Source organism: Felis catus, chromosome A3, assembly GCF_018350175.1.
Source record: "Felis catus isolate Fca126 chromosome A3, F.catus_Fca126_mat1.0, whole genome shotgun sequence".
Taxonomy (NCBI): domain Eukaryota; kingdom Metazoa; phylum Chordata; class Mammalia; order Carnivora; family Felidae; genus Felis; species Felis catus.
Window position 1 is genome coordinate 63,481,432 of NC_058370.1, and position 15,027 is coordinate 63,496,458.

The 15,027-nt window shown below is 39.5% G+C and overlaps 1 protein-coding gene across 8 annotated transcripts in view; it reads left to right on the forward strand.

Annotated features, from left to right (window-relative positions):
• The window catches only part of PLEKHH2 (pleckstrin homology, MyTH4 and FERM domain containing H2), a 119,728-nt gene that overhangs the window by 44,549 nt on the left and 60,152 nt on the right, over positions 1-15,027 (forward strand). For all 8 annotated transcript variants that reach the window (XM_045054150.1, XM_011281045.4, XM_045054149.1 and 5 more), the window contains exons 7-14: positions 2,110-2,295; positions 4,985-5,946; positions 9,194-9,269; positions 10,801-10,895; positions 11,485-11,629; positions 14,179-14,315; positions 14,417-14,527; positions 14,685-14,771. In XM_045054150.1, the coding sequence (XP_044910085.1) occupies positions 2,110-2,295; positions 4,985-5,946; positions 9,194-9,269; positions 10,801-10,895; positions 11,485-11,629; positions 14,179-14,315; positions 14,417-14,527; positions 14,685-14,771 (1,799 nt within the window). The remainder of the gene's footprint in view (positions 1-2,109; positions 2,296-4,984; positions 5,947-9,193; positions 9,270-10,800; positions 10,896-11,484; positions 11,630-14,178; positions 14,316-14,416; positions 14,528-14,684; positions 14,772-15,027) is intronic.

A 15,027-nucleotide genomic window follows, 5' to 3' on the forward strand; every position in this document is an offset into this window, starting at 1 on the left:
TACCCCCCACCACATCAGATACCACTTCAAACACAGTTGTAAGTATCGGTTTTCAGCCCCACTTCTGCCAAACTGGGTCTAAATCAAAGGTTCCCACGACCCTCCTCAGGTTTGATAATTTTCTAGAGCAGCTCACAGAACTCAAACAAACACTTTACTTACCAGATTACTGGTTTATTACAAAAGATATAACTTAGGAACCGCCAGATGGAAGAGATGTAGAGGGCGAGGCTTAGAGAAGGGGCATAGAGCTTCCATGCTCTCTGTGTGCACACTACCCTCCCAGCACCTTCACTTGTTCATCATCCTGGAAGCCCATCCTTTTGGGTTTTTATGGTGGCTTCATTATGTCAGCTTGACTGACTGAATCATTGGCCATTGGTGATTAAGTCAATTTTCAATCCTCTGCTCCCCTGAGGTCAGAGGTAGGGTGGGTGGAGGATGAGGCTCAATGTTCCAACCTTCTAATCCCCCCCCCCCCCCCACCGTGGTTGGTTCCCCAGGCAACCAGCTCCCATCCTGAGGCTATTTAGGGGCTTTCCAAAAATCACCTCATCAACACAAACTCTGATGTCCTTGAAAGAGCTTGTTCTGAAAACAAAAGACACTTTTATTGCTCTTACCACTTAGAAAATCCCAAGGGTTTTAGGAGCTGAATGCCGGGAACCATGGATGTAGACCAAGATATATATTTCTTCTATCACACAGTTTCTCCACCTGTATGATGAGAAGTCAGTGTCCACCTAGTTGATTTGGAATTCCATATTTACATATGGAATCATTGACACAGATTGAATATAATAAGCCTACTCTGAAAAAGCTGATCTTTTACCTGATATTCTTAGCTTGTAATTCTAGTCTTCAGTGGCAGTCTCTTCAGTCTTGTAGACTAAGGGGTATTAATCCTTGGGGCCTAGGCTTGGACTGGAGAAGAATAGATACAATCATGTAGATATAGTATAGTACTTTAAAAATGTATATGCAAATATATGATTATTAAAATACTGTGGATAGTTCTGTGAGAGATAATCAACATGAGAATAATAAAAGTACACCCAAAAGAATACACTATAGATAAGATATTTTTCTTATGCTCCACTCAGTTATCAGCTGCTATTTAATTTAACCCTTTGGTGCTCTCCCAGAGGTACGAATTTAATTTTTTTGGAAACTTTTCTTACTATCACTGGGATCTCCATGCTTTTAATCTTGTAAACAGGGGTGTTAGAAGATGGATTAAATCTGTAATTAATCACTGCATGAGCTATCTAAATTCTCTGTCTAGAAACTGCCCCTTCTCCTTTTTTTTCCTCTAACGCAGTGATGAAGGCTCTCCATATTGTGGTCATGTTACATCAAGCCCCTCTTTCTGCTCTCTTGGAAGAAGCAAACCGAAAACTAAGATAGCAAAAGTTATTACAGTGATCATGTGATATTTGCCCCAGTGATGATCTGAATTTCCTTTAGTTGTCTTGGCAACTTTCCTCACCATTAGTAGCATTACTACCTAATCAAATTTTACCAGTTCTTGACTGCTATTTACCAGTACTAGACTTTGCAAGAAGCAACAACCTCTACTTGTTTACAATCTGTTTTTTATTTGTTTGTGTTTTTGTTTGAGAACTTTTTTTTTTGAAGTTTTCTTATGTTTATCTTTGAGAGAGAGAGAGAGACAGGGCATGAGCTGGGAAGGGGCAGAGAGAGGGAGACACAGAATCTGAAGCAGGCTCCCGGCTCCGAGCTGTCAGCACAGAGCCCAGTGCGGGGCTCGAACGCACAAACTGAGTTCATGACCTGAGCCAAAGTCGGCTGCTCAACCGACTGAGCCACCCAGGCGCCCCTATTTGAGAACTACTTTTAAAGGGATTCAATATTTTTCTCTCGCAGTTAAAAAATATTTAGAACATTCAAAGTATATAAACAGGTTTAAACATTAGCATGTGATGCCAGACATTGAGGTTTCCATGTTACTGTACATAAATTAAGATGAACTGCAGGCTTTTTTCTGGTATAAAGAGTAAGTTGTCCAGATCTTATATGCTTTGGTTCTGTGTTTAATAAACTATTGTAAAAAAATTCCAATCTTGATTTTGATTAATGATCTTGCAGAAGTTCAGGGGAAGAAGTCATCCATTGTCTCTACACCAAAGTTCTCAGAAGGCCAGCGCCTAAGCAGTTTGACCTTTGGGTGCTTTTTGTCCCGAGCAAGGAGTCCTCCTCAAGTAGTAAAATCTGTGGAAATGAGCAAGATATCATCTAAAGAACCTGACTTCGCTGAGGGAAAAGACATAGAAGGTATTTATGGATTAGAAGAATCTACTTTGACATTTTTTTTAATTTGTTTTAATGTTTATTTATTTTTGAGAGAGAGACAGAGTGTGAGTGGGAAAGGGGCAAAGAGAGGGAGACACAGAATCCAAAGCAGGCTCCAGGCTCTGAGCTGTCAGCACAGAGCCCGATGTGGGGCCTGACCTCACGAATCGTGAGATCATGACCTGAGCCGAAGTTGGACGCTTAACCAACTGAGCCACCCAAGTGCTCCTACTTTGACATTTTTTTTTTTTTAATTTTTTTTCAACGTTTATTTATTTTTGGGACAGAGAAAGACAGAGCATGAACGGGGGAGGGGCAGAGAGAGAGGGAGACACAGAATCGGAAACAGGCTCCAGGCTCTGAGCCATCAGCCCAGAGCCTGACGCGGGGCTCGAACTCACGGACCGCGAGATCGTGACCTGGCTGAAGTCGGACGCTTAACCGACTGCGCCACCCAGGCGCCCCTACTTTGACATTTTTTAAAAAGAAAAAATAGTTTGTTAAGATTCATCCAAATATAGATTGCTTTCCTTGTTTTTTTTTTTTTTCTTGACAAGTGGATGTTTTATGAAAATGTTTTTAAAGAGCAATCCAGCCTTTAATCTGTATAGCTAGTTATCTTGTGTGTTGTTTTGAAAGTCTTTGCCAAGAATGCATAGGAGACACTGATTTTCCTCTCTTGGTACTTTTTCCTGAAGTAGGTAGCAGTAATATTTAATTTTTTTTAAGGTTTTATTTATTTATTTTTGAGAGAGACAGAGACAATGTGAGCAGGGGAGGGGAAGAGAGAGAGAGAGAGAGAGAGAGAGAGAGAGAGAGAGAGAAGGAATCCCAAGTAGGCTCCCCACTGCCAGCACAGAGCCTGATGCGGGCCTTGAACCCACAAAACCATGAGATCATGACCTGAGCCGAAACCAAGAGTTGGACGCTTAACCTACTGAGCCACCCAGGTGCCCCAGTAGCAGTGATATTTAAAATTAAAAAGTTCACCTTCACACCTATAAGGTACTTGTTTTAGCTGGGTTTCACATTAGAACAATGAACTTACTATTATTTACTTAAAACATTTTAAAATTACTTGATGTTAAATATAAAGTTAAATATGGCATAGTAAACTTATAAAGAAAAAGAACACCAGGGGACAATTCAGTGAGTGGTTTGATTTTCCCTTTCCCGTTTTGCTTCAAAGAGGAGAATACTTGCTTTGATTTTCCCTTTTCCGTTTTGCTTCAAAGAGGAAAATATTTGATAGATGTTTTAAGTCCTGGACGTGTGTGCAGATTTCTATCCTTCTTTTGTTTGTAAAGCCCCTTTAAATTTTGCTCTGTTGTCAGCTGCTGGCTTTGCCACCTGTAGTGTGACTTTGCCCAAATATTTTAAAGGCTTGAATTTGCATCTGCTCACTTTTCAGTTCCTGCTTCCTTCCTCCAAAGGAGAAAAACTACAGCCCCAAAAGCTGTCTCTGTGCTTGGTTTTAAAATCCTGAAAACTACATAATGTTTTTCCAGTCGGAGTTCTCCTTTGCTACTTGCTTTTCTGATGTTAGTTGCAATTTTCTTCTCTTTTTTGAGAAGTCATTTTAATTTCCCCTCTACTTTCTAATGGTCAGTTAAGCATAGCTCAGTACAGTGGGGGTTGCCTGTCCTGAAGCTCTTGTTCACATGCAAATTTAACAAATTGCCTGATGCCAAATCACAGAGTTTATTTGTTCAGCCTCTATTTCCTTGTTATTAAGGTCATATCTACATTTAAGAGTTTCTCTTATACTCTTTTTTTTAATGTTTATTTATTTTTGAGAGAGCGCGAGAGAGGACGCGCGCACACAAGCAGGGGAAGGGCAAAAAGCGAGAGAGACGGGATCCGAATCGGGCTCTGTGCTGACAGCAGACAGCCCGATGTGGGGCTCCAACTCCCGAACTGCAAGATCATGACCTGTGCCAAAGCCAGTCGCTTAACCCACTGAGCCGCTGAGGCACCTCCTTTTACACTCTTGAACCTAAATTTTTAGCTCGCTGTTTATGAAGCCCCTGGTTCGTTTCATTAATTATATGATAAACAAAAATAAGCCGTGTGGAAAGACATTGTTAAAAAACATTGTTTTTGTTGTAAAAACACATTTGTATATATGAATAAACCAAAAGTAGAGTGAGGAGGGCTTTTCTGTGTTTATGTTTCTTCATGGCTTTGCATATTTCATGTATGGAAGCCTGGGAACAAAATTTGTTTGTTTTTTAAACTATAGCTTTGTATTTATTATGTTTAAATTTACTTATGATTTTGAAAATTTAGTTGAAAGAAGGCTGTCATTTGCTTTAAAACAGAATCAGTGGTATTCTTTGGTGGCTGCTTTTTTTGATAGTCAGAGTTGCCCTGTTTCACATTTTGCTTCTTTCATTTTAAACCATTGTCGGTTTCCTTTTACCCAACGTGTTTCTTTGTAAAAAGGGGTTTGATTTTCATACTATTCTATTGAAGTGTTAGGACTCGTATTCTATATAGAGCTTACAGTTTTCAAAGTTGGGTTTCAACAAGACACACAACTAAAGGATAATGTAAATTAACCTTATTCATACGGAAATTCCACTTTTTATAGTGTAGGTACATAAAGTTTCGGGTACAGAGAGTTGACATTATTAAAGGCAACATGCCAATATGATGTATGCTTTTCTAGAAATGGAAATTCCAGAAAAGTCAGGCGAGAACCAAATCCAGGAAAACAACCGGGGTCCGAGAACATTGCATCAAACCACTTGTGTCTCAGAACAGAATCGGAAAACAAGAACAAGCTTTGCAACAGATGGTGGCACGTCCCAGAATTCTGGGGCTCCAGGGAGTGACTGGAGTTCGGACGAGGAAGGTGGGAGCAAAGGAAGATCCAAGAGCAGGTACACGTCCACCCTTTCCAGTCACACGTCAGAGGAAGGCGTCCAGGGTAGCAGAATGGGCAGCGAGGCGTATCTGACAGCATCCGATGACAGCAGTTCCATATTTGAAGAAGAAACTTTTGGCATAAAGAGACCGGAGCATAAGAAGCTGTATTCTTGGCAACAGGAGGCACAGTGGAAAGCTCAGAATTGTCCCCTTGGAAAGGGAAATTCTGAATCAGATAAAAAGGAGCACGATAGTTCATCGGATGAACTGAATAAAAAATTTCAGTCTCAAAGACTGGATTATTCATCTTCGTCCAGCGAGGCTAATACACCAAGCCCTATTTTGACCCCAGCTTTGACTCCAAAGCATCCTAACTCACTTTCTGGAAAAGGAACACAATTAGTGCCTTCATCAAACCTGCCACCCCCGAAGTTAAGGATTCCTAATGTTTTCAGTATAAGTGTGGCACTAGCCAAAAGGCACTTAAGCCAGCCACAGTTAAGTTCTGATAGGATGTTTGGTACAAACAGAAATGCCATCAGCATGATCCGGCCGCTCAGACCTCAGGAAACAGATCTTGATCTAGTTGATGACGACGGTACAGAAATTTTAGAGAATATGGACACTAGTTGTGATGACGGATTGTTTTCCTATGACTCCCTGGAGTCCCCTTGCTCTGACGACCAGGAAAGCTGTGACTCAGCCAAGAAGCCGGCCTGCAGCAAACCACCAACTCCGCCCCTGCACCGGTTTCCCTCTTGGGTAAATGACATTGCCGTGTGCAACGCATGCATGCTGGCTTTTTCCTAAACCGGCGTTTACGTTTTACTTTCTCCTCCTATTTCTTTTCAGGTCCAGATTGTTCTGAAAAGTCTCGGTGTTCAGAGTACCATTTCCCTTTCTCTTTCCCTACTGAGTTCTGAGTCAATTGAGAAATAAGGGAAGGTGAAGACAGGCAGGAGATCAAAACATTACCTTTCTTACTGATAAAACTGATTTTAGAGAGTTGGTCGGCAAATGAGCTTTCCGATACTGAACTCAGAATTCGCTAGATTTATTCATCCAGTCCCAGGTAACCCTAGACCGCTAGACGTCTGTTCCTCTTGGGTAGCTTAAAGCCCAGAGAAAGAACAAATGGTGTTTCTTGCATGCCTTTACTTCTCAAGAGAAAGGAGCAAGGAGGGGGCTCGGCTCTGCCTGTCCAGTTTCTCATTCTAAGCTTGCCAGTCACATTAAGCCATCCCTCCTCCTTGGGAAGGAGAAATGAATGGTTGGAGAGGGACCCAGAGTGTTCAGTTACTAGAGTTCCCTGCACATGGAAGGAAACATCAGGGGTGGGGAAGAATTGTTCCTCCTACCTGTGTGATACCTTGGACAAATTCGCAACCAGGACACCTAACTCTTATTGGTCATCAGTTTTTGTGCTTAATCATTTACTTGATTGGCTTTTTTTTTTTTTAATTTTTTTTTCAACGTTTTTATTTATTTTTGGGACAGAGAGAGACAGAGCATGAACGGGGGAGGGGCAGAGAGAGAGGGAGACACAGAATCGGAAACAGGCTCCAGGCTCTGAGCCGTCAGCCCAGAGCCCCACGCGGGGCTCGAACTCACGGACCGCGAGATCGTGACCTGAGCTGAAGTCGGACGCTTAACCGACTGCGCCACCCAGGCGCCCCTACTTGATTGGCTTTAAGAGAAATTTAATGTTACTCTTCATGAGCTTATAAATCTGTCGCTTTAATCAAAAGCATCTTCCTATGTATCTGGAGTAGATTGAAATTCCTTCCATTGAAACACTGACCATTAATACAATAGTTAGCCCATCAACTGTATGATTCTTTATAGGAATATCTACACATCACTCAATTAAAAAAATACTCTTATATTTGAAACAAACTGAAATTATCTGTTTTGTGGATTTAACATTTTCCTCACATATTGCCATAGTCTGGCCTCCAGAGAAGCGTCTGGGCTGCAGGATTTTTTTTTGTTTGGGGGTCATCTTCTGTGATATTATTTTTTATTTAGAGATCCATGTGATTTTAAGCAAACGAAGGCAGCCATGTTTTCCTACTATAAATCCAGACCTTGAGATGTATCTGCTTTTACTTTCAAAAGAACATTTCATTGTGGTGTCCACATGAAACTGTCTGCAGTTCATTATTAAATTCTGGATAGCGCAAAAAAGTGGACGTTATTGGCATGTGAATCTCTGGAATTCCAATTATGTTATCCTTCAGGCAGTGAGGATTTGAAATTTTTGCTTCTTTTATTATGTTGAGATTTTCGGAGATTTAGGTTAGGCTTTTCAAGTTCGTTTTTTTTGGCAAACCATTTTCCTACTCTTTTGCCTTTCTCTCTTCAATTTGTTCAATCCTGAAAAAGTAGTATTGCTTTTCAAAAGCCTTCTGGCAGGCTGGCCAAGTTTGAGATTTTACTTCAGCGTTTGTTAGGTATTTTCAGGTTTCAAGGAAAAGAGATGTATTCCAGTTGCCTCAATTTATGAGAGTGTATTTTAAGGATTTTTAAGAGTTTATTTGAAGGCATAGCCCATCCTTACCAAACTGGAATATCATTCAAAATACAGTAGTCACTGTAGTGGGAAAACATGTGATGTCGGCAGCACCTCTAATAGCCAACTCCTTAGAAACAGGTGACAGACACCCACTGCCCCTGGTCCAGTGTCTCAGCTTGTCCTGTCCCATCTGCGTGACTCTCCTTGTCCTCTACTGCTAACTCCTCTCCTCCAGGCTGTCATGCTTCCAGCTGCCTCTCGTCTCCTGCTTATTGCCCTGTGTTTACATATCTTTCTGTTCCGCCAACTCTGCTGTTCTTCGCTGTGTGTATATCTCATTCTCAAGGAAACCACATCTGGTTCGTTCACTCAGCCACTCTCCAAACTAAAGTGTCTCAGACAGTTAGGGATCTCATGCCTGTTACCTAGCAGGCCGCTGGCCAGTCCAGTCCCAAAGAGCACAGCTTTACTACCTGCCCTGCCTTGGTTCAGGCAACTGTGTCCAGGTTAGATGTGGTGCACAATTCAGGACACGGTGATTATCCATGAAGAACAACTTGGAATCCCTTTTCTCACAGAGTGCAGGGTGAATAACCTCTCCGGTACCCATTTCAGAGATTTCTCTCAAAGAAGAGAAAGCAAAATAATAGCCTGCTTTTGGAATAAGATAATACGATAAATTCCATTGCCATTCTCAAATTCATTTATTATTTGGCCTCAGGTATTTTTTTTATTTTTTTTTAAATTTTTATTTATTTTGAGAGAGAGACAGAGTGTGAGCAGGGGAGGAGCTGAGGGGAGGGAGACACAGAATCTGAAGCAGGCTCCAGGCCCTGAGCTGTCAGCACAGAGCCTGATGCGGGGCTCGAACTCACGAACTGTGAGGTGATGACCTCAGCCGAAGTCGGACGCCTGACCGACTGAGCCGCCCAGGTGCCCCGAGCCTCACGTATTTCTTGTACTTGATTGAAATGGACATTGAAATAAGAAGATGAAAGCACTTAAAGCTACTCTGTGATTTCTGACTTGAAGATTTTTCTCTTTTCTTTCAGGATACTCTAGAATAGTAGAATATTAAAGGTAATATTCATGTATAGTCAATGATTATGAATGCTTTCTAACCTCATGTTACAGCCGTTCACGGTTTTCTGCGTTTTTTTCTTTAACTGTGTTTAGAATGGTAGAATACTAAACGTGGTGTTTATGTGCAATCAGTGACTATGAATAAGTTTTCTCTTTTTTTCCTATCTCTTGAAAAGAATTCAAAATACCAAGCAAAAACTAGGGAACAAAGATAAATAATGGAATGACTAATGGATGGAAAACGTCTGCAGTGCTGTTCACGGTGGCATATTTGTGTTGGCACCGATGACAGTTTTATAATAATGCTCTGCTCTGGTGAATATTAAATGAAGAACAAATGAAAAACATGTGTATTGAAAGTAATCATTTCTTTGCTTTAAATATCCAGTTTAAATCTCTCTTTTACATTAGGAGAGCAGAATTTATGCTGTAGCCAAATCAGGTATTCGAATGTCTGAGGCCTTCAATATGGAGAATGTTAATAAAAGTAAGTGATTTTGCATGTTGCAATGTGGATGAACCTTGAGCACATAATGCTAAAGGAAATAAGCGAGTCATGAAAAGATAAATACTGTGTGATTCCACTTCTATGAGATCTCTGAAGTGGTCAAATTCATAGAAACAGGAAGTGGAGGGGTGGTGACCCCAGGCTGGGTGGTGGTGGTAGTGGAGGGGAATAGTTGCTTAATTGGCATAGAGTTTCAGATTTGCAAGATACAAAAGTTCTGGAGACTTGCCTCATAACAATGTGACTATAATTAACACTAACCGAACCATACACTTAAAAATAAAGTGGTCAATTTTATGTTGTGTTTTTTACTGCAATAAAACATGTTTAAGCAAATAAGTGATTTTATATTGCCATTTCACTAACCAAGAATTGCCTAAATGTTTGAAGCCATTGGAGTAGATAGAATTATGTATTTCAGAAAATGATTTCTAAGGTTGCTGATTTACATTTTAAATTGCAATTTATTGTTACCCAATATAGGGGCACATATATGTTCAATTCTGATGCAGAAAGTACCTCTTTTTGTTTTTTATTTAAAAGAGGGTAAAGCAAACAAACTGTGAGTTTCAGCTGTTTAAAAATATCAGTCTCTATGTCCTTTTTTCCAGAGTTTGAAACTCACTCTCCCGTTGCTTTCCTTTCCTTTCCTTTCCTTTCCTTTCCTTTCCTTTCCTTTCCTTTCCCATCCCTTCCCATCCCTTCCCCTTTTCTTTCTTTCTTTCTTTCTTTCTTTCTTTCTTTCTTTCTTTCTTTCTTTCTTTCTTTCTTTCTTTCTTTCCTTTCTTTCTTTCTTTCTTTTTCTTTCTCTCTCTCTTTCTTTCTTTCTTTCTTTCTTTCTTTCTTTCTTTCTTTCTTTCTTTCCTTTCTTCAAAAAATTTTTAAAGAAGCAATGTATTCCCAGTATGAAAAGTAAAACCGAACAACAGAAAACTGTATGGAATAAAAAGAGAAGTTTTCCTGTGGTTCTTTCCACTAGCTCCCTCCCTTTCCTACTACTGATCCATATCTTAGAGGCAACCATTGATGTTCTATTTCTTCTCAGCAATGTTCTGTTCTTACCATTCAGGAAATTATATTCCTAAACTTTCAACATGAGGTTCACCTGATAAAAGCTTAAGCATGATGATGTTTTAACACCATGTCAGTAACAGGGCTATGAATAATTGGAGAATATCTTCATAGGGTACTGCTCACTGAATCAGCAGATGTTTGTGCTATTTCTGCCCAGCCTGACCTGCATAGAAATGCCTGCCGAAGAAATAAAAGCTATGATCCCTACTCTCAAAGAGCATGCAGTCTAGTTGGGGAAGTAACATACATGAGGAAATAATGAACCATGCAAGAGAGTATATCCTTACAGCAGACTATGTGAGAACAGTCATGTGTGTTAATCCAGCTTCTCTTTAATTGGAACTTTTGCTAGCTCACATTCATAAGAAATAGACCTAAGTGCTAGAGAGAAGTTTCTTGTTTTTTGTTTTTTAAATCACTTTGTCTTATCTTTCAGATTCTGCCCCTCTGCTCTCCTATACCACATCAGGACTCTATACCTCCCTGATATACAAGAATATGACAACCCCAGTGTATACAACGTTGAAGGGGGTAAGTCATTATTGTTACTGCTAAACATGTGGTTCTCTTCATGGTGGATCGAGAAAACTGTTTATTTAAGCTCCAGATTCCATTCTTAACATTTTACACAGACTCTCCCTTTATAGGGAGTTTTAGACACTCACTCTAATATATCATAAAAAGAGAAGAAATGGAAAGATCCAGAGGAGAGATTTATGCTTCTCAGAGTATTAGAGGTCTGGGCTCATTTTTGTTACACCCCGTGTGATTTTCCACCTCCTCCACGGTGGTTAATTGTTTAAAGGAAATACCACTATTAATGATGTAGGGAAAATTCCTAATTTGGCAAGATTTTTTGTCACTGCCAGTGTTCCCTCCTCCTTGCTTGAAGTACCTAATTAAAATAAGTATTTTCAACTATTAACAGCCTATGTTTCCAGGAATCTTTTATATTTGACGAACGCCTTGCTAATTAGAATTTGGGATTTAACCACATGACTTTGATAATACCAAAAGACATTCTTGTATTCCCTTAAAAAATCTTATTTTGTGACTCCTGGTGAAACATTTTATATCTAAAAAGAGAGGGACACAGATAGGCCGCTGTGCTTTTCTTTAGAAGGCAACCCAAATAAGCAGCAGCCCGTTCCTGGATGACTCCTCTGGGTCAGAGGAAGAAGATAGTTCCAGATCCAGCTCCCGGACTTCGGAGTCAGACACGCGCAATCGAAGCGGGCCAGGCAGCCCCAGAGCAATGAAACGAGGTGAGGGAAAATCTCAGTCACACAAGACAACTCCAGATAAATGAGGGTCTTTAATTCAGGATATTCTGGAATTTCATCCACCTAATAGGACTTTTTAAAAAAGCCAAAGTACTTGCTTGAAACCAAAGTGAAAAGAGAATTAGCCAAGACTGAGATGCTTATATTCTTGTCCTAGTTCTCTTCTTAATTTTTTTTGTGATTCCATATAAGCCACATGATCTTTTTTTTTTTTTTTAACCTTACCCTATCTGTAAGAGAGAGAGATCACTTTATTATGGGAATAAAGTAAAATAATTGGCCAAAATGAGGTTTCTCTTTTATAGTTACCGTGTGGCATTTTGCATAATTTATGGGATAGACTTATTTCAGCTAAATTTGTTATGCTGCTAAATGGGAGAAAATACACCTAAAATTTTGGTGGTTAACCTGATATTAAGATGGAAACCAACAAAAACTTTACTTTGGGCATGTCTATGATTTTTAGTGGATTTTGAAGAAACTTTTGGCATAGGTAGAGGTTACAGAAAGAGATAATCACACTGAATGACACCTGAATTTTACAAAAGTAATGCGGCGTGCTCTGTTGGTTTTCAGATTATGTTCCACGGAACCCTTAGGTAATCCCCAGCCCCTCAACTTCAACTGGAACTGCTCAGCTTCCATAGGTTTTATTAAGCTTCGGGGCTGTCATTGGGGTCTTTACTCCTCCTATCTTAGCTCCCAACAGCTGGTATTGGGTTACATCACACTTTTGCTCAAAACACTGCAAAGACCCATAATGGTTATAAGGTGTTACCTGACTCTTTTGTGCCTTTGATCTCATCTCCTTTCTCCTTCCTTACACCCTCTTGCTGTTCCTAGAACAGGCCAGGCATGCTTTTATTTCAGGACCTTCACACTGATTGTTTCCTTTACCTGCTTTTCTTCCCCCCAGATGTCTATAGGGCTAACTTGGGCACATCCTACGGTGCTTTGCTCCAATGCTGCCTTCTCAATGAGATCTACCCTGAGCACAGCATTCGAGTTGCAGTCCTTTGCTCTTCTCCATCTACTAACTCTTTCTATTCCCTCTAGTCTGCTCTATGTTTTATTTTTTCATAGCACTTACTGCCTGTTTTTTTTCTGTCTCTACCAACTAGAATCTATGTTCCATGAGGGCAGAGATTTTTCTGTTTTATTGTCTGCTCTCTCCCTAACACCTGGGGTAGTGCCTAGCACACTGGTCCTGGGGTCGGGCGCCCCAGATTAGCACTCCAGCATTGCTCCTGCCCAGCTGTTTGACTTGGGATAAATGTTTTAGTTTAATCTCTGGACCTTAGTCTCCTTAGAGAATGAGGGCACCAATCAGGATGATCTCTGAGGTCCCTTATAAGTCTAAGTTTCTGTTATTCTATGAAATATAAAAGTATTGCTACTATAACAACTATTACTTGTCTTTGTCAAATAGACAAGAATATTGATATAGTGACATTGTCTAACAAGTCCCTTAAATGTTAATAAACACTTCGAAAAATTGCTAGATATTGCAATGAATAATGATGCAAATCTTTGATTTTATTTATTATATTCAAAATTTCCAATTGTATTGACCCTCCAGATGTGGCTTGCAACTTGCTAGTCATTTTCTGAAAAAGGCAAGTGAATTTTTGTGACAGTGTTCCCTTGAATTTTACTTTGTAGCTGCTGCCAAATGAAATAGTCTGTTTATATCGTTAAGCCTTATTGCTTCTTTTTTACAAAAGATTTTTAAAATTTATAAGCTAATAGTATTGGACTTTCATGAAAAACACTACTGAAATTGTGAAGTTCTTTTTAATGTGAATTACTTTAGAAGTGATCTCTGGGTGGCTCAGTCAGTTAAGCGTCTGACTCTTGATCTCGGCTCAAGTCATAGTCTCACAATTTGTGGGTTTGAGCCCTGTGTCAGGCTCAGCACTGACAGCATGGAGCCTGCTTGGAATTCTGTGTCTCCCTCTCTCCCTGCCCCTCCCCCACTGTTGCACATGCACACTCTCTCTTTCTCAAAATAAACATTAAAAAGTAAAATAAATTAAAAGTGATTTCAACAACTAAGTGGTTTAAAATGTGATTGTACAACTCTTGATAAACTGAAATCAAACATCTGCTTGCCTTATGTAAGTCAATACGAAAATACATGTTTTTAATCTTTAATAAAAGACATATTAGTATCTTTGCGTGTATTTTATTATGTATATATATTGCACATAGTTTATGTATGTAAAATTAGCTGTGCTTGTGATCATACAAGAATATCATTTATATTCCTATTTATATATAAATATATAATTTATATATTTATATTTATATTCCTATTATTTATATTCCTTGGAGGTTTGCATGATACTCCTTACCCTCTAGTTCTGTTTTTTGCTTTAAAAGTTCTTTATGGCAGAAGGTATGAGAATAAATATAGTCTAGGAGGGCTGATGATTTTGTGGAATACCTGTATTCCTTAGGAGAACTCACAGCTGGCATTTGGACCACCTGATTATTAAATATCGACCTAATTTATTTCTTTATTCATCTAGGTGTGTCTCTTTCTTCTGTGGCTTCTGAAAGTGACTATGCCATTCCCCCAGATGCTTACCCCACAGACACAGAATACTCACAGCCAGAGCAGAAGCTTCCTAAAACTTGCTCATCTTCCAGTGATAACGGGAAAAATGTAAACACTGATTCAGGTTTAAAAAAAAAAAAAATCAATGAATGTTCTTAGTTTGAGCCTCTAAAATGAAATTTAAATTTTTAAAATTTCTTTTTAATTAGGAACCCCTGGAAAAATCTGGCTATTTATTAAAAATGAGTGGTAAAGTCAAGACGTGGAAGAGGAGATGGTTCGTTCTCAAAGGTGGTGAATTACTTTACTATAAATCTCCGGTGAGTGGAAAGCACTTACCCTTTAGAACTGAATTCCTCAAACTGTAAATCAAGCTCCTGATATTCTTTCCTGTAATGCAATTAATTATACAAAGCATTTCTTACTATTACTATTACAGGCAGTCCCTTTACGTTTCGTTTTCTTCCTTTCCTACAGAGTGACGTAATTAGAAAACCCCAGGGCCATATTGAACTTAGCGCAACCTGCAGTATTTTAAGAGGAGATAACAAACAAACAGTTCAGGTACTTTTTTTTTTTTTTTTTTTTTTGCTTTTTCTTTTTTGTATCATGTAAAATTCAATTCTTGGTTATTCAAGCTAATAGGAGATTGGATGATTCAATGTTTCTTTTTTTTTTTTAATGTTTATTTATTTTTGAGACAGAGAGAGACAGAGCATGAACGGGGGAGGGTCAGAGAGAGAGGGAGACACAGAATCCGAAGCAGGCTCCAGGCTCTGGGCTGTCAGCACAGAGCCCGACGCAGGGCTCGAACTCACGG